This window comes from Oncorhynchus keta, chromosome 35 (assembly GCF_023373465.1).
Source record: "Oncorhynchus keta strain PuntledgeMale-10-30-2019 chromosome 35, Oket_V2, whole genome shotgun sequence".
Classification (NCBI taxonomy): domain Eukaryota; kingdom Metazoa; phylum Chordata; class Actinopteri; order Salmoniformes; family Salmonidae; genus Oncorhynchus; species Oncorhynchus keta.
Window position 1 is genome coordinate 26,854,938 of NC_068455.1, and position 26,180 is coordinate 26,881,117.

The following is a 26,180-nucleotide window of genomic DNA, read 5'->3' on the forward strand; positions in this document are numbered from 1 at the left end:
AACCCCTCTCAATGACCCCACTGGACAGAGGGGCAGCTCGGGACAGAGGGGCAGAAGCTCTGGACAGAGGGTCAGGGGCTCTGGCGCCTCTGGGCTGAGGGGCTCTGGCGCCTCTGGACTGAGGGCTCTGGCGCCTCTGGGCTGAGGGGCTCTGGCGCCTCTGGGCTGAGGGGCTCTGGCGCCTCTGGGCTGAGGGGCTCTGGCGCCTCTGGGCTGAGGGCTCCGGCAGCGGCGCCGGACAGGCGGGACGCTCCGGCAGCGGCGCCGGACAGGCGGGACGCTCCGGCAGCGGCGCCGGACAGGCGGGGACGCTCCGGCAGTGGCGCCCGGACAGGCGGGACGCTCCGGCAGCGGCGCCGGACAGGCGGGAGGCTCCGGACAGGCGGGAGGCTCCGGCAGCGGCGCCGGACAGGCGGGAGGCTCCGGCAGCGGACAGGCGGGAGGCTCCGGCAACGGCGCCGGACAGGCGGGAGGCTCCGGCAGCGGCGCCGGACAGGCGGGACGCTCCGGCAGCGGCGCCGGACAGGCGGGAGCACCTGCAGGGAGGAGACTGAGAGACAGCCTGGTGCGTGGGGCTGCCACAGGAACTACCAGGCTGGGGAGACTTTCAGGAGGCTTGGTGTTAGGAGGAGCCTGAAAGACCGGGCTGTGGGGGAGCACTGGAGCTCTGGTGCGCAACCTTGGCACCACTTCCCCAGGCTGGACAACTACTCGAGCCCGGACCCTCCAGAGTGCAGGCACAGGTTGAACCGGGCTGTGGGTAAGCACGGGAGATCTAGTGCTTACTACATGCACCTGTCCCCTAGGCTCCACTCCCACAGTTGCCCGGTACGAGCGGAGCGCAGGCAGAGGACGCACTGCACCCTCCCAGCGCCCGGAGACACAGCACGCAGAGCCGGCGCAGGATAACCTGGACCAAGACTGCGTACCGGCGACCAGACCCGCTGAGCAGGCACCATACGCCCTGGCTCAATGCCCACACTCGCATGGCACTCTCGGGGGCTGCCCTATAGCGCACCGGGCTATGGACACGCACTGGCGACACCGTGCGCTCAACCGCATAACACGGTGCCTGACCAGTAATGCGCTGCTTATCATAAGCACGGAGTGAGCTCAGGTCTGCTACCTGGCTTAGTACCACACCTCGTGTGCCCCCCAAAAAATTTTGGGGCTGCCTCTCGTACCTGTCGCACTGCCCCGTGCTGGCTCCTCATATTGCCGCCGCTCAGCTTTCGCTGCCTCCAGCTCTGCTTTGGGGCTGCGATTTTCCCCAGCCCGTGCCCAGGGTCCCTCTCCGTTCAGTATCTGCTCCCATGTCCAGGAGTCCTGTGATGGTGGCCTCTGTTGTTGATGCTGCTGCTGCTGTCGTCGCTGTCCTTTACCACGCCGCTTGGTCCGATTTTGGTGGGTGATTCTGTAATGAGTTTCCTCCTCTTCTTCCGAAGAGGAGGCGAAACGGATCAGAGGACCAATACGCGGCGTGGTAATTGTCCATGGTACTTTTTAATGCGTAAAGGTACACATGAACAAACTAACAAAAAAAAACAAGAAATGTGAAACTCAAAACAGTCCTATCTGGTGCACACACAGAGACAGGAACAATCACCCACAAACACACAGTGAAACCCAGGCCACCTAAGTATGATTCTCAATCAGAGACAACTAATGACACCTGCCTCTGATTGAGAACCATACTAGGCCGAAACATAGAAATTCCCAAAACCTAGACAAACAAACATAGACTGCCCACCCAACTCACGCCCTGACCATACTAACTAAACACAAAACACAGAAAATAAAGGTCAGAACGTGACACCCAGGTGCAGACAGTGTTGAAGAAACAAAAGTTTATTCTTTAAATGAGGGCAGGCAAACAACAAGTCAAGGCAGGCGGGGGTCAATAATCCAGAGAGGGTGTAAGACACCGGAATAGCAGGCGGGCTCAGGGTCAGGTCAGGCAGAGGTTGGTAATCAAGATTAGAGGCAAAGGTACAGGACGGCAGGCAGGCTCAGGGCAGGCAGGCAAGGTCCAAACTGGGAAACGAGAAAACAGGGACTACAGAAAAGACAGGAGCAAGGGACACCTAGTACAGAGGCTGTACAGACGTAGCTAGTTGGTAAAAGCTAATTGTTCCATGTACTGTCAATAAAATACTATTCAAACTATATTGTCCTTGTGAGAACATGTCACGCATCATTGTTCATAATGTTAAGTTGCTGGAAGAATAATTGTCATTTTTTTGGAAGCAGGGTGAAGACGCGTTTCTAGTCAAGATATTAGTTCCTTAGTCGCGTTAGCATGGCTAGTGCAGGGTCAGAGTATGGGCCTACAATGGCTAGTTAGTCGTATGTCACCTGTCCTCCAGTGGATGTACAATACCAGTCAAAGGTTTGGACACACCGACTCATTCAAGGGTTTTTCTTTATTTTTACTATTTTCTACATTGTAGAATAAATGTGAAGACATCAAAACTATGAACACATATGGAATCATGTAGTAACAAAAAGTCTTAAACAAATCATTACATATTTTATATTTTATATTCTTCAAAGTAACCACCCTTATCCTTGACAGCTTTGCACACTCTTGGCATTCTCTCAACCAGCTTCACCTGGAATGCTTTTCCAACCATCTTGAAAGAGTTCCCACATATGCTGAGCACTTGTTGGCTCCTTTCCTTTACTCCGCGGTCCAACACATCCCAAACCATCTCAATTGGGTTGAGGTCAGGTGATTGTGGAAGCCAGGTCATCTGATGAAGGACTCCATCACTCTCCTTCTTCGTCAAATAGCCCTTACACAGCCTGCAGGTGTGTTTTGGGTCATTGTCCTGTTGAAACCCAAATGATAGTTCCACTAAGTACAAACCAGGTGGGATGGCGTATTGCTGCAGAATGCTGTGGTAGCCATGCCGGTTAAGTGTGCCTTGAATTCTAAATAAATCACTGACAGTGTCAACAGCATAGCACCCCCACACCGCCACTCCTCCTCCTCCATGCTTCATGGTGGGAACAACATATGCGGAGATCATCCGTTCACCTACTCTACGTCTCACAAAGACACGGCAGGTGGAACCAAAAAGCTAAAATTTGACTTATCAGACTAAAGGACAGATTTCCACGGTCTAATGTCCATTGCTTGTGTTTCTAGACCCAAGCAAGTCTATTCTTCTTATTGGTGTCCTTTACTAGTGGTTTCTATTCAGCGATTCGACCATGAAAGCCCAATTCACCCAGTCTCCTCTGAACAGTTGATGTTGAGATGTATCTGTTACTTGAACTCTGTGAAGCATTTTTTGGGGCTGCAATTTCTGAGGCTGGTAACTCTAATGAACTTATCCTCTGCAGCAGAGGTAACTCTGGCACTCCCTTTCCTGTGGCGGTCCTCATGAGAGTCAGTTTCATCATAGCACTTGATGTTTTTTTTTGACTACACTTGAAGAAACTTTCAAAGTTCTTGAAATTTTCTGCATTGACTGACCTTTATGTCTTGAAGTAATGATGGACTGTAGTTTCTCTTTGCTTATTTGAGCTGTTCTTGCAATAATATGGACTTGGTCTTTTATCAAATAGGGCTATCTTCTGTATACCACCCCTACCTTGTCACAACCCAACTGATTGACTCAAATGCATTAAGAAGGAAAGAAATTCCACAAATGAACTTTTAACAAGGTGACTACCTCATCAAATGAAATCACAGAACTCTGAGATATACCGCAGCAGGTAACTTCGAAAGTAAAGCTATCGAGGGAGACTATTGGAAAGATTTTTCGCATTGAGAGAGGAACTGTTGTCATTCACAATGGATGTCTAACAGAAAATAAAAAAGACGGTTGACTTTCTGTGTAATGAAAAGAAAATAATAGAAAACTGCATCAGTAAGTGTCCCAAACAAGTTATGACTGCTCACCTCCAACGCTTGGAAGAGCATATTGGGATCTACTTACCAATCCATTTGACTGTGATCCTGGCTCAGTTGACATGCTGGTAAGTGAAAACAAACAGCTGAATAAGCTGTCATGTAACGGAATGTTGCAGAAAACGCATTCACAGGTCACTACAGAGGAGTTTTGGTTCCTGACTCAAAGGGAATCCCCTTGCATCTCCCTCTGAGCGTTAATGCCGTGTTCAAAACAACTGGAAACTCAGAAATCTCTGACTTCTTACTTCAGTGCTTTTGAGAAAAGTGGGAACTTGGAAAGAAACGAGCTCCGACTGGGAAAGAATCGTTTTGAACGGTCATCCAACTCTGAATTATTTCTAGTGCTCCGACTTTCTGACCTAAAGATCACTGACGTCTTGATTTGATCTCGTATTTTACCTCATTGTATTGAAAGCACCATAAAAGTCATGGTAGGCTACCCTTCGCCAGCTCATATCTGTGTGAAGCTGGATTCAGTTCTCTCCTCTGCATTAAAACCAAATATCGATCCAGGTTGGATGTGACAGCAGAGATGAGGTACACTCCTGTGGTACGCTTTTGTGTGGCGCAGTGGTCTAAGGCTGTCACTACAGACTAGAGGTCCACCGATTATGATTTTTCAACGCCGATACCGATACCGATTATTGGAGGACTATTGGATGTTCTTATAGGCACTATAGTATTGCCAGTGTAACAGTACAGCTTCCATCCCTCTCCTCGCCCCTACCTGGGCTCGAACCAGGAACACATCGACAACAGCCACCCTCGAAGCAGCGTCACCCATCGCTCCACAAAAGCCACGGCCCTTGCAGCGCAAGGGGAATAACTACTCCAAATCTAAAAGCAGTGACATTTGAAACGGTATTAGCACGCACCCAGCTAACTAGCTAGCCATTTCACATTGGTTACACCAGCCATTAGGCTGATAGGCTTGAAGTCAGCAGCGAATAGCTGCTGGCAAAACGCATTGAAAGTGTTGTTTGAATGAATGATTACGGGCCTGCTGCTGCTCAGTCAGACTGCTCTATCAAATCAGACTTAATTATAACATAATAACACACAGAATTACGAGCCTTTTGTCATTAATATGGGCGGCAGGGTAGCCTAGTGGTGGTCGAATCCGGAAACTATCATTTCGAAAACAAATGGTTTATTATTTCAGTGAAATACGGAACTGTTCGGCATTTTATCTAACGGGTGGCATCCCTAAGTCTAAATATTATTCTTACATTGCACAACCTTCAATGTATGTCATAATTACGTACAATTTTGGCAAATTAGTTCGCAATGAGCCAGGCAGTCCAAACGGTTGCATATACCTTGACTCTGCATGCAATGATCGCAAGAGAAATTACACAATTTCACCTTGTTAATATTGCCTGCTAAACTGGATTAGTAGTTATAACTAGTGATTATGATTGATTGTTTTTTATAAGATAAGTTTAATGCTAGCTAGCAAATTACCTTGGCTTCTACTGCATTCGAGTAACAGGCAGGCTCCTCGTGGAGTGCAATGGTTAGAGCTTGGACTAGTTAATTGTACGGTTGCAAAATTGGATTCCCTGAACTGACAAGGTGAAAATCTGTCGTCCTGCCCCTGAACAAGGCAGTTAACCCACCGTTCCTAGGCCGTCATTGAAAATAAGAATGTGTTCTTAACTGACTTGCCTAGTTAAATAAATGTATAACAAAAAAAATTAAAGAAAACGGAAATCGGAGCCCAAAAATACAGATTTCCGATTTAATCGGTTGACCTCTACTACAGACCATGGTTACAGACCCATGCCAAAACATTGGATGCTATTCTCTGAATTAGAGCGGTTGGATTAAATGCAGGAGACACATTTCACTTGTACAACTGACTAGGTATCCCCCCTTTTCACATCTTGACTAGAAATGTTTACTTATGTCCTTGGCTGTAGGACAAAACCTTTTGCCCACAATCAAGGGATGTTGCCCATTATGTATCCTTATGGGAGAGTGACTATCATATAGCCTATGATAACAAATTATTTGAAAATATACACCACATGGCCAAAGGTATGTGGACACCTGCTTGTCGAACATCTCATTCCAAACTCATGGGCATTAATATGGAGTTGGTACCCCCTTTGCTGCTATAAAAGTCTCCACTCTTCTAGGAAGGCTTTCCACTACATGTTGGAACATTGCTGCAGGCACTTGCTTCCATTCAGCCACAAGAGCATTAGTGAGGTTGTGCACTGATTTTGGGCGATCCAATTCATCCCAAAGGTATTCAATGGGGTTGAGGTCAGGGCTCTGTGCAGGCCAGTTAAGTTCTTCCACACCGATCTTGACAAACCATTTCTGTATGGATCTTGCTTTGTACATAGGGGGCAATGTCATGCTGAGTCCCTTATGTATGAAAGGGCCACCCCCAATCTGTTGACACAAAGTTGGAAGCACAGAATCAACTAGAATGTCATTGTATGCTGTAGCCCTAAGATTTCCCTTCAATGGAATCAAGGAGCCCGAACAATGATAAACAATCACAGACCATTATTCCTCCTCCACTAAACTTGACAGTTTGTTTTGTATATATTTTTTATTTAACCTTTATTTAACTAGGCAAGTCAGTTCAGAACAAATTCTTATTTACAATGACGGCCTACCCCGGCCAAACCTGGACAATGATGGGCCAATTGTGCGCCGCCCAATGGGACTCCCAATCACAGCCGGATGTGATACAGCCTGGATTCGAACCAGGGACTGCAGTTGGCACTATGCATTTAGGCAGGTAGCGTTCTCCTGACATCCACCAAACCCAGATTTGTCAGTCGGACTTCCAGATGGTGAAGCATGACTCATCACACCAGAGAAAGCATTTCCACTGCTCCAAGTCCAATTGCGGCGAGCTTTACACCACTCCAGCCTACGCTTGGCATTGTGCATGGTGATCTTAGGCTTGTGTGTGGCTGCTCGGCCAAGGAAACCCATTTCATAGAGATTCTGACAAACAGTTCTTGTGATGATGTTGCTTCCAGAGGCAGTTTGGAACTCGGTAGTGAGTGTTGCAACCGAGGACAGACATTTCAGCACTTGGCAGTCCCATTCTGTGAGCTTGTGTGTTTGAGCCGTTGTTTCTCCTAGACGTTTCTGCTTCACAATAACAGCATTTACAGTTGACTGACTAGTTGGAAAGGTGGCGTCCTATGACAATGCCACGTTGAAAGTTTCTGAGCTCTTCAGTAAGGCAATTCTACTGCCAATGTTTGTCTTTGGAGATTGCATGGCTGTGTGCTCAATTTTATACACCTTTCAGCAACAGGTGTGGCTGAAAAAGCCTAATCCACTAATTTGAAGTGTTGTCCACGTACTTTGTATGGCCTGTAAAGGAGACACTTGCATTCAGAAAGTATTCAGACCCCTTCCCTTTTTCCACATTTTGTTACATTACAGCATTATTCTAAAATGGATTAAATAAATACAAATCCTCAACAATCTACACACAATATCCCATAATGACAAAGCAAAAATCAAATTTTTAGAATGTTTGAAAAAAAAAAAAAAAATGAGAAACAGAAATACCTTATTTACATAAGTATTCAGACCATTTGCTATGAGACTCGAAATTGAGCTCAGGTGCATCCTGTTTCCATTGACCATCCTTGATATGTTTCTACAACGTGATTGGAGTCCACCTGTAGTAAATTCAATTGATTAGACATGATTTGGAAAGTCACACACCTGTCCCACAGTTGACAGTGCATGTCAGACCAAAAACCAAGACATGAGGTCGAAGGAATTGTCCGTAGATCTCGAAGACAGGATTGTGTCGAGGCACAGATCTGGGGAAGGGTACCAAAACATTTCTAGAGCATTGAAGGTCCCCAAAAACACAGTGGCCTCCATTATTCTTAAATGAAATAAGTTTGGAACCACCAATACTCTTTTTAGAGCTGGCCGCCAAGAACAATCTGGGGAGAAGGGCCTTGGTCAGGGAGCTGACCAAGAACCCAATGGTTACTCTGACAGAGCTCCAGAGTTTCTCTGTGGAGATGGGAGAGCCTTCGAGAAGGACAACCACGTCTGCAGCACTCCACCAATCAGGCCTTTATGGTAGAGTGGCCGACGGAAGCCACTCCTCAGTCAAAGGCACATGACAGCCCGCTTGGAGTTTGCCAAAAGGCACCTAAAGGACTCTCAGACCATGAGAGACAATATTCTCTCGTCTGATGAAACCAAGATTGAACTCTTTGTCCTGAATGGCAAGTGTCAAGTCTGGAGGAAACCTGGCACCATCCCTACGCTGAGGCATGGTGGTGGTGGCATCATGCTGAGGGGATGTTTTTTCAGCGGCAGGCACTGGGAGACTAGTCAGGATCGAGAGGAAAGATAAACAGAGCAAAGTACAGAGAGATCTTTGATGAAAACCTGTTCCAGAGGGTTCAGAACCTTATAATGGGGAGAAGGTTCACCTTCCAAAAGGACAATGACACTAAGCACACAGCAAAGACAACGCAGGAGTGGCTTTGGGACAAGTCTCTGAATGTCCTTGAGTGGCCCAGCCAGAGCCCGACTTGAACCCGATCTAACATCTCTGGAGAGACCTGAAAATAGCTGTGCAGCGACGCTCCCCATCTTACCTGACAGAGCGTGAGAGGATCTGCAGAGAAGAATGTGAGAAACACCCCAAATACAGGTGTGCCAAGCTTGTAGTGTCATACCATAGAAGACTCGAGGTTGTAATCACTGCCAAAGGTACTTCAACAAAGTACTGAGTAAAGGGTCTGAATACTTATGTAATTGTGATATTTCCTTTTTTATTGTTAATATATTTACAAAAACTTCTAAAAACCTGTTTTTGCTTTGTCAGTATGTGTTAAATTGATGAAGAGAAAAAACGATTGAATCATTATTGAATATGGCTGTAACGTAGCAAAATGTGGAAAAGTCTTGGGGTCTGAATACTTTCCACCCTTCTCCCCAGATTATTCTTGGCGGCTAGCTCTAAAAAGAGTATTGGTGGTTCCAAACTTATTTCATTTAAGAATAATGGAGGCCACTGTGTTTTTGGGGACCTTCAATGCTCTAGAAATGTTTTGGTACCCTTCCCCAGATCTGTGCCTCGACACAATCCTGTCTTCGAGCTCTACGTACATACTCCAAATATATATATATTTTTTTGTAAAAGATTCATGCTATATTTACATGTTGTGTTAAAGGCATATAATAGGATACACTTCACCCTATCAGAGCAAATACCAAGGATATAGGGCAGGGTTCCCAACTTGCGGTTCATGGGCCACAAGTTTTCTGAGCAAAAATAAATAAAACACTTTTATTTTGATTGTTGGACATAAAAGACTGTAAAAACACCAGCAAATCAGCTCCATGTGGTTTTAATTTGGGAAATCTGTTCCAAAGTATTCCCACGCATAATATAATAATATGTCAACGTATACAAATGTATGCAAGGTTTAAAATTATTATGTTTTAGTCAAAGATCAAATCAAATTATATTGGTCACATACGCATGGTTAGCAGATGTTATTGCGAGTGTAGCGAAATGATTGTGCTTCTAGATCCTACAATGCAGCAATATCTAACATGTAATCTAACAATTCCACAAAAACTACCTTATACACACACACACATCTAAGTAAAGGACTGGAATAAGAATATATCCATATAAATATATGGATGAGCAATGACAGAGTAGCATAGGCAAGATGCAATATTATGTCTGTTTGGGCTTATTGCGTTCAATTTACAGCCTACAATTTTTTTGTTTTTTATGTTCCGGACCCCTGACCATCCATTCAAGAACTAATCACCCCGGGGCTGAATGTAGTTGATGATCCCTGCTATAGGGCCAATCATAGATAGATGTTGAACAATTAGGAGAATTCCACCTAAAGTAAGCTAAATAGTTATCACCCCTGAGCCTTAAGGTCAGCAACAAGTGATACCATATATACTGTCATTTCCAGTTTACAGTACAAGTAGGCCTAATTGACATGTGGTCATTGTGGAAGTTGTCTAAATATTGTCTACAGTCGCCCTCCAGTGACAAGCAACAGGACTGACAGGCGAATATTGCTTGGCTAGTTCTCTTTTCTAAGCATTGTTTTACTATTTAGAGATAAGACCTGTCGCCTATTTTGCGTAGTGTAGACGTTGAAATGTCTCGAAACTATGACTGAAAATAGTGCAGTCCGGTTTATCACCATCGGTGTCATTTCATTTGCCATGGACGTAGGCCTACAGCAAATATTTTACACCAACAAATACAGTGTAATGATTAACTTATTTTCTAACAATAAACCGCTCGAGTCTCTGAGTCACATGGTGATTTTTGCTCATGCTGCTTGGCATGCGGCCTAAAGGGGATTTTATTTGTCATGTTTCTTGCAGTCGTCTCAACTTCCAACTTCGCGCAGGTTGTCTCGTGACCACATGACTGCTCTCTAGATACCTGGCGAGGTGTAAACCCATGTGAAAACCCCTGGTCTGGTAGGCTACTCACTCACTGCTCCAGACAGTAGAGTTGCTCAGGTGAGTGAGGCTATATTACCTGAACTCTTGTGGTGTCTTTTGAATTGTGAAAGGGTATATTCTTGTAAACTAAATGTGTCTGTCTATATGTCTAAAATAAGAGTAGAGGATTATGCTATGGCAGATTGTTTTTTACAGACTGGGCTTCATGCATCATGGTGCATTTGTCACGCAATTGAACTGTTTAGCCTCTGCGTGCTAAGTATTGCTCTAAAAATGGTGATGTATAGGGGGGCTAAGCAGAGACATAGTTCAATAGATAAAGTTAACTTCTCTTTTTTAAAATACAGGCAATTTGAGCATGTTACTGCAAATAGGCTCTCTCGGGAAAATGTACGTTTGTTTTATTCATTAGTTTGTTAAGAATATTCAAAAGCCAAATCAATTAGGTGGTAGAGAAAATATTCAATGATTACCATTACAAAATCATTTTATACAGACATTTACACGTGTCTAAAGACATCAATAGAGAGGGAGTAGGCCTTCATGTGTTTTACTAATTAACCATTGCCTGCTGCCTCATTTGACTGTTCTTTGCCCTCATTTGACTGTTCTTTGTCACACTGTCTGTCATATACTTCTTCCTCTGGACAGTACCTTCCTGTTTCTGTTATAGGTCCTCGGACCAGTGCATACCAATAACAATGGTATTTTAGTGTAAACAAACTGTAATCCAACCCTGGTTGTCTGTACTCAGTCCTTCAAAACCAATCAGCCACTGGCCCCAAAAGCTAGTCCCTCTCACAGGGTATGGGTTGTTTTTTAGGTTTTGATTCTCAGGTTACAGATGTAGGAACTTAATTTTAACCAGTTTGCTACAGCAGGAAAATAATCCTGCAGGTACAGGAAATGTGATTTATTATCTGGATTATAATTAAATTATCATTTTCGTAAGGAAAAATTAAGTCTGAAATGTCAAAGTGGAAAATACAAACTTCAGAAACCTTTTAAAACTCAAATATTGATATTTTCTGCATTGCAGGAAAGTTATCCTGCAACAGGGTGATCAAATTAAGATCCTACATCTGTACCTCTCTTACACATGTAAGAGAGGTACATCTCTTGCATGTCAGAAGTGGAAAATATATTCTTATCAGTGACTCATGGTAATTACAGGTTATACACAATGTAGCCATAATATGATTCTTATGCATATAGGAATGCTACCCTTATTTTTAACTTGATGTACTTTGCCAGGTCAGGTTGGTTTCAGACAACTCCTTGCCTGAAACAAGGGACATTCGATGCTAAGCAGAGATCAGATGGCAGAGATTGGGGGACCTGGGGACATGGAGGTGAATGAAGCTCAGTGTCTAGAGGGGGACAGATCCTCCCTCAAATCCACCATGGAGAGGAACGTGAAGACACAACTTGACAGCCCAGTGAAGGAGAAGAAACTGGGGATGATGAAGCAATTCAGGGAGAGCATCAAGCGGGTTGGAGAGAGGAGTCATCTGGCCTCAAACAGCAAAGAGTCAAAGGACAAATCCAATTCAGAACAGGGGGGACACAGTATTGACCCTGAAGTGACCTCTCCAACCCATCAGCTGCCACCCCCTCCCTCACCATGTAAGTTTTCTTCAGATTTGTCCCTCTGTCTAATTAAGTGAGTTATGAAATATGCTCTTGAGTCAAGAAATGGCTTCTCAAGGTCATGGGAAGAGTACGTCTCAGGAGACACAGAATGACAGTAGAAATGGCAGGAAGGACTCTCTTATGTACTGTATTGGGAATTTCAGCTGGACATGAGCCAGTCTGAGCAGGGGGCTGTCATCATTACTCAATTACTGACATTCCTATCTTAATGAAGTTTATACTAAACTCGGAAACAGCTGCCAACCAAGCAGGATATACACTAACATAATTAACCTTTGTACAATAACACAGATTGTTTTTATGACGAATCTGACAGATGCTGCTTAACTAGTTGTCAAGGTTGTCTGACTTATTCTGTGTGTGCGTATGCGTTTGTGTGGCTGTGCGACTGTCCATGTGATTGTGTGTGTACGGTCAGCACACCAACTATTACACAGTAAAGTAGTTTAATTACTAGCATTATTCAATGTCATAGAGATCAGCAACTTTATCTTGCTCAGGTTTGAGTGCTGGGTCTCCTATGGCCTCTCCCCTGAAGGGTCTAGGTGGGTCCTTCCAGAGGAAGGAGGGAGGAGAGAGTGCAGAAGATTCACTCCAGAAAAAGCACACCAGAACACGCTCAGGTACACCACTGTTTACCCAACCAACCAGAGCTTGTTCAATCAATGGTTGACAATAAATACTGTTCAAAGACAAACACAAATACATATAATTTACTGAGAGAATTCTAGAGAGCTCGTTGGGATATTCTGAGTCTTTGTAAGGTCTTCGTAATCTGTAATCTGTATTGTCCATCTATAGACCCATCTGCAATTGGGGACTCTCTTCTAAAGAAGGGGGCTTCCATCCGACGGAGTTTGCGACTTGTGGGAAATAAGAAAGACAAGGCCCTCAAACAAGAGCAGCTCCAGCCTGTCACTGAGATCACTGTGGATGAGAAGAGAGAGAGGGAGAAGGAGAGGGTAGAGATAAAAGAGTCATACATACTCCCAGAGATACCCCTCACACCCCTCTCAGGTGAGTTTCATCCTCTTGTCCATTTTAATTTTTTTTAGCAGTAGAGATCACAAAATATATTACTTTTGATGTAAATCACTATGGTTGTGTCTGTGTCTGTGCAGTATGTGTGTATTAGGTATAACAGCATAAGCTTCTATGCATTAAGGCCTTTACTCTGTTTGCCCTTACACTGCAGTGATGCAGATCAATAAGCTGATTGGGATGGAGGTGCTGGAGGAGGCCTATCTGAACCTCCTCTCCCTGTGCCAGGAGTTTCAGCGGGAGAGGGAGGAGTGCACGGAGGAGGCCTCCACTATGGAGCTGGCCAAGAAGGAGAAGGACCTGAGGCTCCTTTACAATGCCCTGCTAGACAAGGTGAAGGAAATAGTGCGGGACTCCAACTCCTTTCCCTCTCGCAACAAGGATCTCTTGGTGCATGTGGCCCATGTCATCCAGGAGGAGGAGAAGAGGGAGGCAGAGCCTGGGGTCGGGGGCGTGGTTGGGCCTGGGGGTTGGCGGGGGGCCTGGAGAGAGGCTGTGAGCGAGGGTGTACAGGCCACGCTGAAGAGTGTTCACTTGGACAGGCCCGAGCAGAATGCCTCCTGGCTGGCTATCCACCTGGGTATGCTGGGCAAGGCCATCGTGGAGGACTTGAAGAAGGTGAAGGGAGAGCTGCAAGGCTCTTACCCACCCAGCTTCGATGTGTTCAGCACCTATGTGAGCTGTTACCATGGTGCTGTCAGCCAGCACCTGAAGAGGCTTCAGCAGCAGGTGACAGATCTGAAGGACTACTACACCCTGCTGGACTGGATCATCAATCACTATGAGAGGTGAGGAAGACTTAAAGTCATTGTCTTGAGTAAGAAGTGTGTGTGTGTGTGTGTGTGTATATATGTGTGTGTGTGTGTGTGTGTGTGTGTGTGTGTGTGTGTGTGTGTGTGTGTGTGTGTGTGTGTGTGTGTGTGTGTGTGTGTGTGTGTGTGTGTGTATATATATATGTGTGTATATATATATATACAGTGCCTTGCGAAAGTATTCGGGCCCCTTGAACTTTGCGACCTTTTGCCACATTTCAGGCTTCAAACATAAAGATATAAAACTGTATTTTTTTGTGAAGAATCAACAACAAGTGGGACACAATCATGAAGTGGAACGACATTTATTGGATATTTCAAACTTTTTTAACAAATCAAAAACTGAAAAATATCTTTGAAGCCTGAAATGTGGCAAAAGGTCGCAAAGTTCAAGGGGGCCGAATACTTTCGCAAGGCACTGTATATATATACACACACACACACTTCTTGACTCAAGATGATGAGTAGTATTGTATCTGAGAGACAACATCCCTGTTGAACAGTGAGAAGATAATAGTATTGTATCTGAGAGACACCATCCCTGTTGAACAGTGAGAAGATAATAGTATTGTATCTGAGAGACACCATCCCTGTTGAACAGTGAGAAGATAATGAGTAGTCCTTCATTGAGACCAGAGATGGAAGCTGAGAACATAGGCCTCTCCCTGGAGGAGGGTTTCCTGGACCAGCTCAAGGGGAAATACTGCATGCGGGCGAAGGTGAGGGATTGAACACTCCACTAAGAGACAGATGGATAGATATTTAGGAAGAATTCAGGTTGAATGCAGGTACCACACTGATGAGAATAAAATAATGTTTTTTTTAAACTCTTCTAGTCCTTTAGCCTTTATTCTTTTGCTTTCCATGTCTTTTCCAGGAGGAAATGAGAGCTTCACTGGATAAAATATTAGAGCTTGAAAATGAGGACATGTGGATAAAGAAACAGGCACCAGCGACTGATGATGAACACTTCTTTAACTCTGACATACACATGGATATCTGGACGGTATTGTTTTGTCATGATTTTATAAATGCAATTGCATCATATCACCATTAGAGGGCAACATTGCCTACTTAGTTACATTTGAATTATAGCGGCAGGCTACTAAGGCTACTATAAATCTGTAAATCTGGACTTGAAACTGGTGTTGTTCTCTGTGTAGAAAGTTAAGAGCAATGCTGTAAACTCCAAGAGGATTGATGCAGACCTGGAGATGGGAGTAGTCTGTTCCTGCCTAGAAGAGTTACAGCAGTTTCCCAAGCAGTATGTTCTGCAACAGTCCAGAGTCTGCTCTATCTATCTCTATCCTAACCATTATTCACTGGAACATAAAACTGGACCTTGTCCTTTGCTTGTTAATAACTCCATGACATTATCTCTCCTTCACTCTCTCTACATGTCCATAGATTTGAGAATGAATTTAGGTACTGCTGTAACAGTATGGAAAACCCTTCACTTTGGGCTGACTATCAGATAACCTACATCAACAGCTTTAAAGCTCTTAAGTAAGTCAGATTCCTCTCTTCACTACACCTGTTCAACAACCCTCCCCCTTTCCTCTGCCCTCAACACACTGTAGACGGGAATGTCCTAGACAACAGTTGATAGACAGTCAGTTCAGCTTTTCAGACACTTTAGGGTACATTTACCAAAGGATGGTGTGAATAAATAAGGCCGCAGTCTAAAAGATTGACCTGAGAACAGAAGTCTTGGCTCAAAAGACAAAGTCTCAGCATTAAACTAATTATTGTATCTCAGTAATTTGATGCACTTTTTTGTTTGGACTTGAGCAACCGTATTTTAGTGGCATAATGTCAAACTTTGACCTAAATGCTTAACTTCACTCAGTCTGATTTGAATTTGCACCATATTTAACAGTAGTGGGATGGAAAACTGGGACTAGGAAATTACTATTTATTTCACATGCATTTCCTGGAACCCATACTAGATCATTTAGCCAGCCTGCAAGATTCTGTTCAAGATAAACATTTAAAAAACACACACCAATAAATGTTGAATTATGATTAAATATGCATCTTATCTATCTTACAAACATACGCAAACACACTAACATGCAGGCACAGTGACACACTATATCATATTACTGTATAAATTACAGTGAAACTATTGAAGCCCAAACCCAGCTAGCACATAACATTCTCAGAACCATGTGTTTCCATGCTTCAAGACTGTTTTGATTACGCGGACTGGGATATGTTCCGGGTAGCCTCTGAGAATAATATTGATGAATAAACGGATACGGTAACTGAGTTTATCAGGAAATGTATAGGAGATGTTCTACCTACTGTGACTATTAAAACCTACCCAAACCAGAAACCATGGATAGATGGTAGCATTCGCACACCCTGGTTCGAATCCAGGCTGTATCACAACCAGCCATGATTGGGAGTCCCATAGGGCGGCGCACAATTGGCCCAGCATCGTCCGGGTTTGGCCAGTGTAGGCCGTCATTGTAAATACGAATTTGTTCTTAAGTGTCTTGCCTAGTTAAATAAAGGTTAAATAAAATAAATACATTTACGTAAACCACCGCATTTAACCATGGCAAGGTGACTGGGAATATAGCTGAATACAAACAGTGTAGTTATTCCCTCCGTAAGACAATCAAACAGGCAAAACATCAGTACAGAGACAAAGTGAAGTCTCAATTCAAAGGCTCAGACACGAGACGTATGTGGCAGGATCTACAAACAATCACGGACTACAGAGGGAAAACCAGCCATGTCGCTGATACCGACGTTTTGCTTCCGGATAAGCTAAACACCTTTTTCGCTCGCTTTGAGGATGACACGGTGCCACTGACGCGACCAGCTACCTAGGACTGTGGACTCTCCTTCTCTGTGGCCGACGTGAGTAAGACATTTAAGTATGTTAACCCTAACAAGGCTGACTGCCCAGACGGCATCCCTAGCCGCATCCTCAGAGCATGCGCAGACCAGTTGGCTGGAGTGTTTACGGACATTCAATCTCTCCCTATCCCAGTCTGCTGTCCCCACATGCTTCAAGATGGCCACCATTGTTCCTGTACCCAAGAAAGAGAAAGTAACTGAACTAAATGACCATCACCCTGTAGCACTCACTTCTGTCATCATGAAGTGCTTTGAGAGACTAGTCAAGGATCATATCATCACTACATTACCTGACAACCTAGACTTACTTCAATTTGCTTACCACCCCAATAGATCCACAGACGATGCTTATTTTCCACCATAATTTGCAAATAAATTCATAAAAAATCGTACAATGTGATTTTTCTGGATTTTTTTTCCTCATTTTGTCTGTCATAGTTGAAGTGTACCTGTGATGAAAATTACAGGCCTCTCTCATCTTTTTAAGTGGGAGAACTTGCACAATTGGTGGCTGACTAAATACTTTTTTGCCACACTGTATTCTATTCTACTGTATTTTAGTCTATGCTGCTCCAACATTGCTCGTCCAAATATTTATATATTTTTAATTCCATTCCTTTAGATTTGTGTGTATTGTTGTGAAATTGTTAGATATTACTTGTTTAATACTACTGCACTGTTGGAGCTAGAAACCTAATTATTTCGATACACCCGCAATAAAATCTGCTAAACATGTGTATGTGACCAATAAAATTAGATTTGATTTTATATACAACTTCCCACAATGTTCTGGAAATGGTACGGGATAGTTGCTTGGCTTTGGAAACTTCTCAGCACATTTAAGAAACTTGGCAAAATAACATTATTTACCTGCTATTTCATTACTTTGACAGAAACATCCAAACATTATTTTATTTAATAAACATTTTGGTAATGTTTTCGGAACATTCTCCAACTGGTTTGACATTGGGAATGCTCTCAAATAGTTCAGAGAACGTTAAGAAACAATGTTCTCCTGTGGGAATTTCAATACTTCAGCATAATGTTTCCACCAGGTTTCCTCATGGTTCTATTTAAAGTAACATTTAAGAAAACAGTCTATAAAAAAACCCACAAAACATTAACAGTAGTAAATGTTATTGTAAAACAATTGAAAAACATATACATATCCGTTCTCAGCGTCAACAAAACTCTCTATCCTTTATCTTGTTAAGTGTGTTCAAGTGTCTTGGCCGCGCCGACTAATTGGCCATGTCTGATCTTAATAAGTACTTGTTTCCTTTGATATGGGATCTGTTTGAATAGATTCAAATGAACAGATTTGTATGAGTTAAAAAACAAAACAAAGCTTGGTAGCTCCATCCTGTTGGTGCACTAGACTAATTCAATGGATAGAGAACAGAAGATCAATGACACTGTCCCACAATGAAAATAAATGTGTTTGCATGATTAATGCCTAAGAAAATGTATTTCCATGGGTCCTATATGTGCTCGGAGTTCAAAACAGTTAACCCAAATGAAGCTAGCAGTGTTCTTAAATGTCTTATTGAAAAATTCAATAAAAGTTAAGGAAGTTGTTAAAAAAACTCTAAATAACTAAAAAAAAAAATTAAATCTCCCAGAAAAACATTCAGGGAACCATAGTAAAAATGTTCTCAAAACCACCCTGCAACAAAAAATGTACATTACATTCTCATAAAAAAGAAATCTTCAGTTTTACTGGTCAAGAAATGCTTGGCTTCGTTCCCAGAACCAATGGGAAACCAAAAACGTACGTTCCCACAACTTCCAAGGAACCAAATGTGCTAGCTGGGAAGCTGTTTCCAGTCAACAGGCATCTATGGAGTATAGCAGTGCTTGTCTAAAGAGAGAAACACCACATGGTTTCCGGGAAACTGTGCTAGTGTAAGAGAATTGCCTGAGTAGTTCAAGCTCTAAAAATAGAATGTCCCCCTCTCTCCATATTCAAAGAGCTTGTAATTTCACTGAAACAAGCAACAGCATGTCTCTGTCAGTAAAAAAAAATCGCTCCTGCAGATTTAGGTATTCATATTCAACGAGACAGGAGACTCAAAATAATGATGGTCAGATATAACTTTATACTGTTTGTCCTTATTTCCTTATTGTTTGTCCTTAAAAAAAATCACATACAGTTGAAGTCAGAATTTTACAAACACTTAGGTTGGAGTCATTAAAACTTGTTTTTCAACCACTCCACAAATTTCTTGTTAACAAACTATAGTTTGGCAAGTCGGTTGGGACATCTACTTTGTGCATGACAAGTAATTTTTCCAACAATTGTTTACAGACAGATTATTTCACCTATATTTCATTGTATCACAATTTCAGTGGGTCAGAAGTTTTCATACACTAAGTTGACTGTGCCTTTAAACAGCTTGGAAAATTCCAGAAAATTATGTCATGGCTTTAGAAGCTTCTGATAGGCTAATTGACATCATTTGAGTCAATTGGAGGTGTACCTTTGGATGTATTTCAAAGCCTAACTTCAAACTAAGTGCCTCTTTGCTTGACATCATGGGAAAATCAAAAGAAATCAGCCAAGACCTCCACAAGTCTAGTTCATCCTTGGGAGCAATTTCCAAATGCCTGAAGCTACCACGTTCATCTGTACAAACAATAGTACGCAAGTATAAACACCATGGGACCACGCAGCCGTCATTACCGCTCAGGAATGAGACGTGTTCTGTCTCCGAGAAATGAACGTACTTTGGTGCGAAAAGTGCAAATCAATCCCAGAACAACAGCAAAGACCTTGTGAAAATGCTGGAGAAAACCGGTACAAAAGTATCTATATCCACAGTAAAACGAGTTCTATATCGACATAACCTGAAAGGCCGCTCAGCAAGGAAGAAGACACTGCTCCAAAACCGCCATAAAAAAAGCCAGACTACAGTTTGCAACTGCACATGGGGACAAAGATCGTACTTTTTGGAGAAATGTCCTCTTGTCTGATGAAACAAGAGTAGAACTGTTTGGCAATAATGACCATCGTTATGTTTGGAGGAAAAAGTGGGATGCTTGCAAGCCAAAGAACACCATCACAACAGTGAAGCACGGGGTTGGCAGCATCATGTTGTGGGGGTGCTTTTCTGCAGGAGGGCCTGGTGCACTTCACAAAATAGATGGCATCATGAGGTGAAAAAATGATGTGGATATATTGAAGCAACATCTCAAGACATCAGTCAGGAAGTTAAAGCTTGGCCACAAATGGGTCTTCTAAATGGACAATGACCCCAAGAATACTTCCAAAGTTGTGGCAAAATGGCTTAAGGACAACAAAGTCAAGGTATTGGAGTGGCCATCACAAAGCCCTGACCTCAACCTATAGAAAAGTGTTGGGCAGAACTGAAATAGCATGTGCGAGCAAGGAGGCCTACAAACCTGACTCAGTTACACCAGCTCTGTCAGGAGGAATGGGCCAAAATTCACCCAACTTATTGTGGGAAGGTTGTGGAAGGCTACCCGCAACGTTTGACCCAAGTTAAACCATTTAAAGGCAATGCTACCAAATACTAATTGAGTGTATGTAAACTTCTGACCCACTGGGAATGTGATGAAAGAAATACAAGCTGAAATAAATCATTCTCTCTACTATTATTCTGACATTTCCCATTCTTAAAATAAAGTGGTGATCCTAATTGACAGGGAATTATTACTAGGATTAAATGTCAGGAATTGTGAATATCTGAGTTTAAATGTATTTAGCTAAGGTGTATGTAAACTTCCGAATTCAACTGTAGTTACACAAGCAAAACATCAGAAATTGTTAACATTCTTACAACCAATGTTCCATCTAAACTGCGCACGTGCTCAGGCGCGCAGCTCCCCCGGGACTACCTCGCAAGAAGAAATATCAGCCTGTGCAGAGAAGCTCGAGATTGAACTTTACTCAACTTTCTAGAATTTCCCCCTTAGTTTACACAATCAACGTTTCCCTTTTTCTGTGGGAATTGTGATTGAATCAACGCAATATTAGTATGTAGCCACGTGTGCACATTTGTACATATTCTTTGCTAGTTAGTGAGTTATTAGCCCAGTTATAGATCATTTGTAGTCAGCAATGGGGGAGTGATTGCTTCTAACAAGAGCACAAAACGTTTACATTTCTAGACATCTTTGAAAAGCGAGTCAGGTCAAGATGTACTTTGAGACAGGCTTCAATAAGCTAAGTAGCCATTAGGCAGAGGGTAGCATAATTTGTCTGATTCTCTGTAATAATGGTATGGTAAAAATAATGCATTTTATTTTGTAAAGTGGATTCTAGCATCAAACATCACCTAATTTTCCAAAGGACAAGTGGATGAACAGGTTAATGTCAAGCCCTGCATGTTTATTTCAAAAGTCTCATGGAATGTAAGCCTACATTGAACACCACACATTGGCTGCTACTGTAGGCTGAATGATAGAACAGCTATTTCCATGTTATGGGATGCATTTACTCCATTGCTTTTGATGGTAGGCCACTCTTGTAGGCCTACATTATGATCATCCACAGTAGGCCAATTGACTACTGTCTGAAACTGTAATTTAAAGCGGGTACAGCCTCGGAGTTCACAGTAAACGCACACTGGAATTTGCACAGAATCTTCAAGTTTGCACTCAGCAGAGATTCAATTTGCTCAGTGCCCCCCAAAAATGAAGTGAACATTGCTTACAACCCCTGTTGAAACCCTTCCCGTGGTCTGTTTCGCAATCGTTCGGGAAGTCTCACAATGTGGTGCCTCTGGGTTTAGAAACTCTGTCACATAGGTGTGTATGCATGATAACCTGACCTAACCTCAGACCTGTTTTATTTCCCTCTTCTCTTCCTCCAGGGAGCACATGGAAGGTTATAGGGAGTGCTGCCCGACACAGGTGGACCATCTCAGCAGAGAGGTGGATGGCTTGGTCCATAGACTGGTCCAGGGCCTGGAGGACCAGTTTAAGAATGATGTCAGGGTACGTGAGGGGGAGAAGTTTGATTGACCTTTGGTCTTGTCCTCATTCTACAAATGCCCCTATGTTGAGCAGTGTGTTAAGGTGACATATTTCATACTTGTCTCGGGTGACCTGGAAGTTACTTAGTTTGGTTGCCTACTGATTTCTTTGCACACATTTCTGTAAAGGCTTTCTCAATCGCTCCTGCTGTCAATGTTATGGATGGGTGAACAAACAAATAAATTAATGAATGAACAAATTAGTTAGTGAATAGATGGGTTAATATGTGTCTGTTGCTTTTTCCAGCCTTACCTCAGGAGAATGATGACGAGGAAGTGGCTCTCCACAGATGAGGACTTCCAACAGCTGTTGAGCAGGACAGAGAAGCTGTCCCAGCGCTGTTCACAAATGAGACATCCATATGTACAGGTAAGTAATGGGTAAGTGCTGTTCATATTGTTTTAAATGCAGGATATACTATACCAGTCAAAAGTTTTAGAAGACCTACTCATTCAAAGGTTTTTCTTGTTTTCCCTATTTTCTACGTTGTAGAATAGTGAAGACATCAAAACTATGAAATAACACATGGAATCATGTAGCAACCAAAAAAGTGTTAAACAAATAAAAATATATGTTATATTTGAGACTCTTCAAAGTAGCCAGCCATTGCCTTGATAATAGTTTTGCACACTCTTGGCATTCTCTCAAAACAGCTTCATGAGGTAGTCACCTGGAATGCAGTTCAATTTACAGGTGTGCCTTGTTAAAAGTTAATTTGTGGAATTTCTTTCCTTCTTAATGCGTTTGAGCCAATCAGCTGTGTTGTAACAAAGTAAGGGTGGTATACAGAAGATAGCCCTATTTGGTAAAAGACCAAGTCCATATTGTGACAAGAACAGCTCAAATAAGCAAAGAGAAATGATAGTTCATCATTACTTTAAGACATGAAGGTCAATCAATACCTGACAATTTCAAGAACGTTGAAAGTTTCTTCAAGTGCAGTCGCAAAAGACCCAGAGTTACCTCTGCTGCAGAGGATAAGTTCATTAGAGTTACCAGCCTCAGAAATTGCAGCCCAAATAAATGTTTCACAGAGTTTAAGTAGCAGACACATCTCAACATCAACTGTTAAGCGGAGACTGCATGAATCAGGCCTTCATGGTCAAATTGCTGCAAAGAAACCACTACTAAAGGACACCAATAAGAAGAGACTTGCTTGGGCCAAGAAACACGAGCAATGGACATTAGACCGGTGGAAATCTGTCCTTTGTTCTGATGAGTTCAAATTTGAGATTTTTGGTTCCAACCGCCGCGTCTTGGTAGGAATCAGAGTAGGTGAACGGATGATCTCCACATGTGTGGTTCCCACCGTTAAGCATGGAGGAGGTGGGATGGTGTGGCAGTGCTTTGCTGGTGACACTGTCTGTGATTTATTTAGAATTCAAGGCACACTTAACCAGCATGGCCATCACAGCATACTGCAGCGATACACCATCCCATCTGGTTTGTGCTTTGTGGGACTATCATTTGTTTTTCAACAGGACAATGACCCAACACACTTCCTGTGTAAGGGCTATTTGACCAAGAAGGAGAGTGATGGAGTCCTGCATCAGATGACCTGGCCTCAACATTCACCCGACCTCAACCCAATTGAGTTGGTTTGGGATGAGTTGGACCGCAGAGTGAAGGATAAACAGCCAATAAATGCTCAGCATATGTGAAAACTCCTTCAAGACGGTTGGAAAAGCATTGCAGGTGAAGCTGGTTGAGAGAATGCCAAGAGTGTGCAATGCTGTCATCAAGGCAAAGGGTAGCTACTTTGAAGAATCTCAAATATAAAATATATTTTGATTTGTTTAACACTTTTTTTATTACTAAATGATTCCATATGTGTTATTTCATAGTTTTGATGTCTTCGATATTATTCTACAATGTAGAAAATAGTAAAAAATAAAGAAAAACCCTTGAATGAGTAGGATGTGTCCAAACATTTGACCGGTACTGTACACTCAAGGAAGCGAAGGAAATCATGCCCCTGATGATCCATAGGAAGTTGGAGTTACTGGAAAAGACCCGATAATTTGCTGGCCTTACCATACTGGAGCTTGATCATACATAGAATGGAACATTATTTGAGTTGATGTGGCAATAGGAGTAAATGGCAGGAAAAGAGAGGGAGGATGGGTGTCACTCAGATGATTAGTCATGGCAGTCACTTGAAAGCGAAAGAATAAACAGAAGACTTTCATGTCTATTTGTAATCCCTTTCTCTGGCCTCCACTGTGCCTGACCTGTGTTCCTCTGCATCAGATGTTTGTGAGCAGCTTGCACTACTATGTGGTGAAAGAGTATGTCTCCCAGCTGATGAAAAACAACTACTCCTGTAAGAACAGGAAGCATTACAAAGCAGCCACCAAGATGAGAGTGCAGTGGGATGAACTCAATGATTTGTTTGAGGAAATGGTAACACTTCTTAATCCTGAACTACAAACTGAATTTTGGCCAATTTACATCCACACAAATTGTACTTTTCATGTTCATTCAACATTGTCTAAAATTGTAAATACTACAGTATGTAAATTTGGCTCAGCGCTATGCCTTTGTGCTTTGAGGAATGCTACTTTGAAAATGCAGTGCTGTCATAAACAAATGACATGTGTTATTACCATTCATGACTAGTAGACACACTCATAATAATTTCCTCTTGTAGAAGACAACCCATGACTGGCTCCACCCAGTAGGAGACCACCTGAGTAACATAATTGGGGAAAAGAACAAGAGAGACATCAAGAACCACCTGAAACATTTAGTAGCGGACTACCCAGACATCAGGTAATCCTGCATCTTCCTGTGGACACATTTTGTAACTGTTGATTTGTGATTTTTTTACAAAATATAATCAGAGTAAAAACACATCATATGAATTCTACTCTGACTGTTATGGCACTGAGAAGAACAGCAGTGGAAGATGAAGACAGCAGTGTTCATCAGACAGGGGAAGGGTGTTGACTAGGCACTGACAGATTGAGAGCCAGATAGTGCTGCTCCAAATATGATAGAGAGCCGTGTTGATTCTCAACAGCAGGATGTAGGAGGGGTAGGACCAGCCGGGAGAGATAGAGACAGAGGTGCGAGACCCCCGATGAGGTGTGAACACTTGCGCCTGGTTTCTCGGAATAGGGCTTTAAGTGCTGTTCTTTCCCAGGCAATTTCCCTGGTCTGGGTTTTTGTGAACCATTTAATTTGATTTTTTATTTGAACTCTAGTTAACTTCTCCAAATCAAGATTGACAGATTATTATTATTTTATTTATTAAAAAAAAAATATCTTAAAAAATATATATATATATTATTATTTGTCATGACAGCCCCATTAACAAAATTGAGTAGCTATCTGATTTGGTTTTGGGTGTTGAGATTATGTAATTTTAGACCAATTAATTTCACAAAACATTTGACGGTTCATTTCTCCTGCTGATTCTCCAAGAGTTCTGTACCCTTTCTCCCCTCTGTCTGCAGTAAGAAGCACCTATCGGCCGTGCTGTACTTCAGGGGCTTGGTGCGGGGCAGGGAGAAGCGGGTAATCCTGCAGTGTCTCACTGAGCTGAAGAAGAAACTAGGAACTGCAGGGAACACTGGAGATAAAAAAAGAGGCCTCTTCATTGATATGCAGGTCACCATCGCCAATACAAACTGTCTGGCTAATATGCCTTTCTCCTGCCTCTCCTCTCTTCTCCCAGACAGCTAATCTACAGGCCTAGATACAGAAGCCTACCACAGAGATGGTAACCTAACCAAGCTGTCTGAGAAGGCCTGAGGAGGCTTATAAAGGACATACTGTATGATTACCAGTATGATCACTATGCAAAAAGCAAACAGTCTAATGATTATTTAAATGTGAATGGACCTTTACCTGGTAAATCTTGTTCATGCAGTCAGAGGTTATTTAAGACACCTCATTGATTAAGCCTTCTTTTTTAAAAATATATATATATTGTCACTTTAGCCCACTGTTGTTGCAAAAGAAAGCTGATGCTAAATGAACTCCATGGTAGGGCTCAAACTGTATGTTCAGTGTTGAATGAACCTTAACATTGATTTACCTATTTTCAAGCTATTCAAATGTGTCGCTGCATATTACTTGTCAACATGGAAAAGACTCCCTTAGAAAGTCCCACAGTCCACGGTCCTGTTGTTTTGTGGTCAGAACAAGGTTTCAAAATATCACATCTGATAATGTCATTAAACCACAAACGAATACAAGTTTCTCCCGTTGTTAGGGAAGTGAGAGTTTTTGTTCCCCTCTAATAATTTTTGGACACTTTGACAGGACTCCTTCACCTTGTTGATTGCCCCATCTATATCTGTCTGTTCTTCAGTTCGTTCCCCGTGTCAGCATTATTGTCGTTTACGTTTCCCCTGTCCAGACGCTGTCCGTGTTCTGTTTCATGTCTGTGTTTTCATTAAATGTCTCGTCTCCAG

At 42.7% G+C, this 26,180-nt stretch overlaps 1 protein-coding gene across 3 annotated transcripts; it reads left to right on the forward strand.

The window, feature by feature from the left end:
• Nucleotides 1–10,004: 10,004 nt before the first annotated feature.
• Nucleotides 10,005–26,180, forward strand: LOC118368210 (exocyst complex component 3-like protein 4). 3 transcript variants are annotated; one of them, XM_035752097.2, is made up of 15 exons: nt 10,005–10,441; nt 11,424–11,547; nt 11,639–12,010; nt 12,538–12,660; nt 12,839–13,054; nt 13,233–13,866; nt 14,492–14,609; nt 14,768–14,896; nt 15,054–15,154; nt 15,298–15,396; nt 21,597–21,720; nt 22,006–22,128; nt 24,010–24,162; nt 24,410–24,531; nt 25,218–26,180. In XM_035752097.2, exons 3-15 carry the CDS (start codon nt 11,686–11,688, stop codon nt 25,444–25,446), a joined length of 2,496 nt encoding a protein of 831 aa, XP_035607990.1. In that variant the 5' UTR covers nt 10,005–10,441; nt 11,424–11,547; nt 11,639–11,685; the 3' UTR covers nt 25,447–26,180. The 3 variants fall into 3 exon arrangements, with proteins under 3 accessions (XP_035607990.1, XP_035607989.1, XP_035607991.1); XM_035752096.2 differs by lacking the exon at nt 11,424–11,547; XM_035752098.2 differs by lacking the exon at nt 11,424–11,547 and having other exon boundaries at nt 11,644–12,010.

Excerpts from the sequence above, each read along its gene's own strand:
- LOC118368210 (XM_035752097.2), top strand. The coding sequence starts at position 11,686 with ATGCTAAGCAGAGATCAGATGGCAGAGATTGGGGGACCTGGGGACATG. Across the intron at positions 14,610-14,767 it reads AATACTGCATGCGGGCGAAG|GAGGAAATGAGAGCTTCACT; the intron begins GTGAGGGATTGA and ends TGTCTTTTCCAG. Across the intron at positions 14,897-15,053 it reads TACACATGGATATCTGGACG|AAAGTTAAGAGCAATGCTGT; the intron begins GTATTGTTTTGT and ends TTCTCTGTGTAG.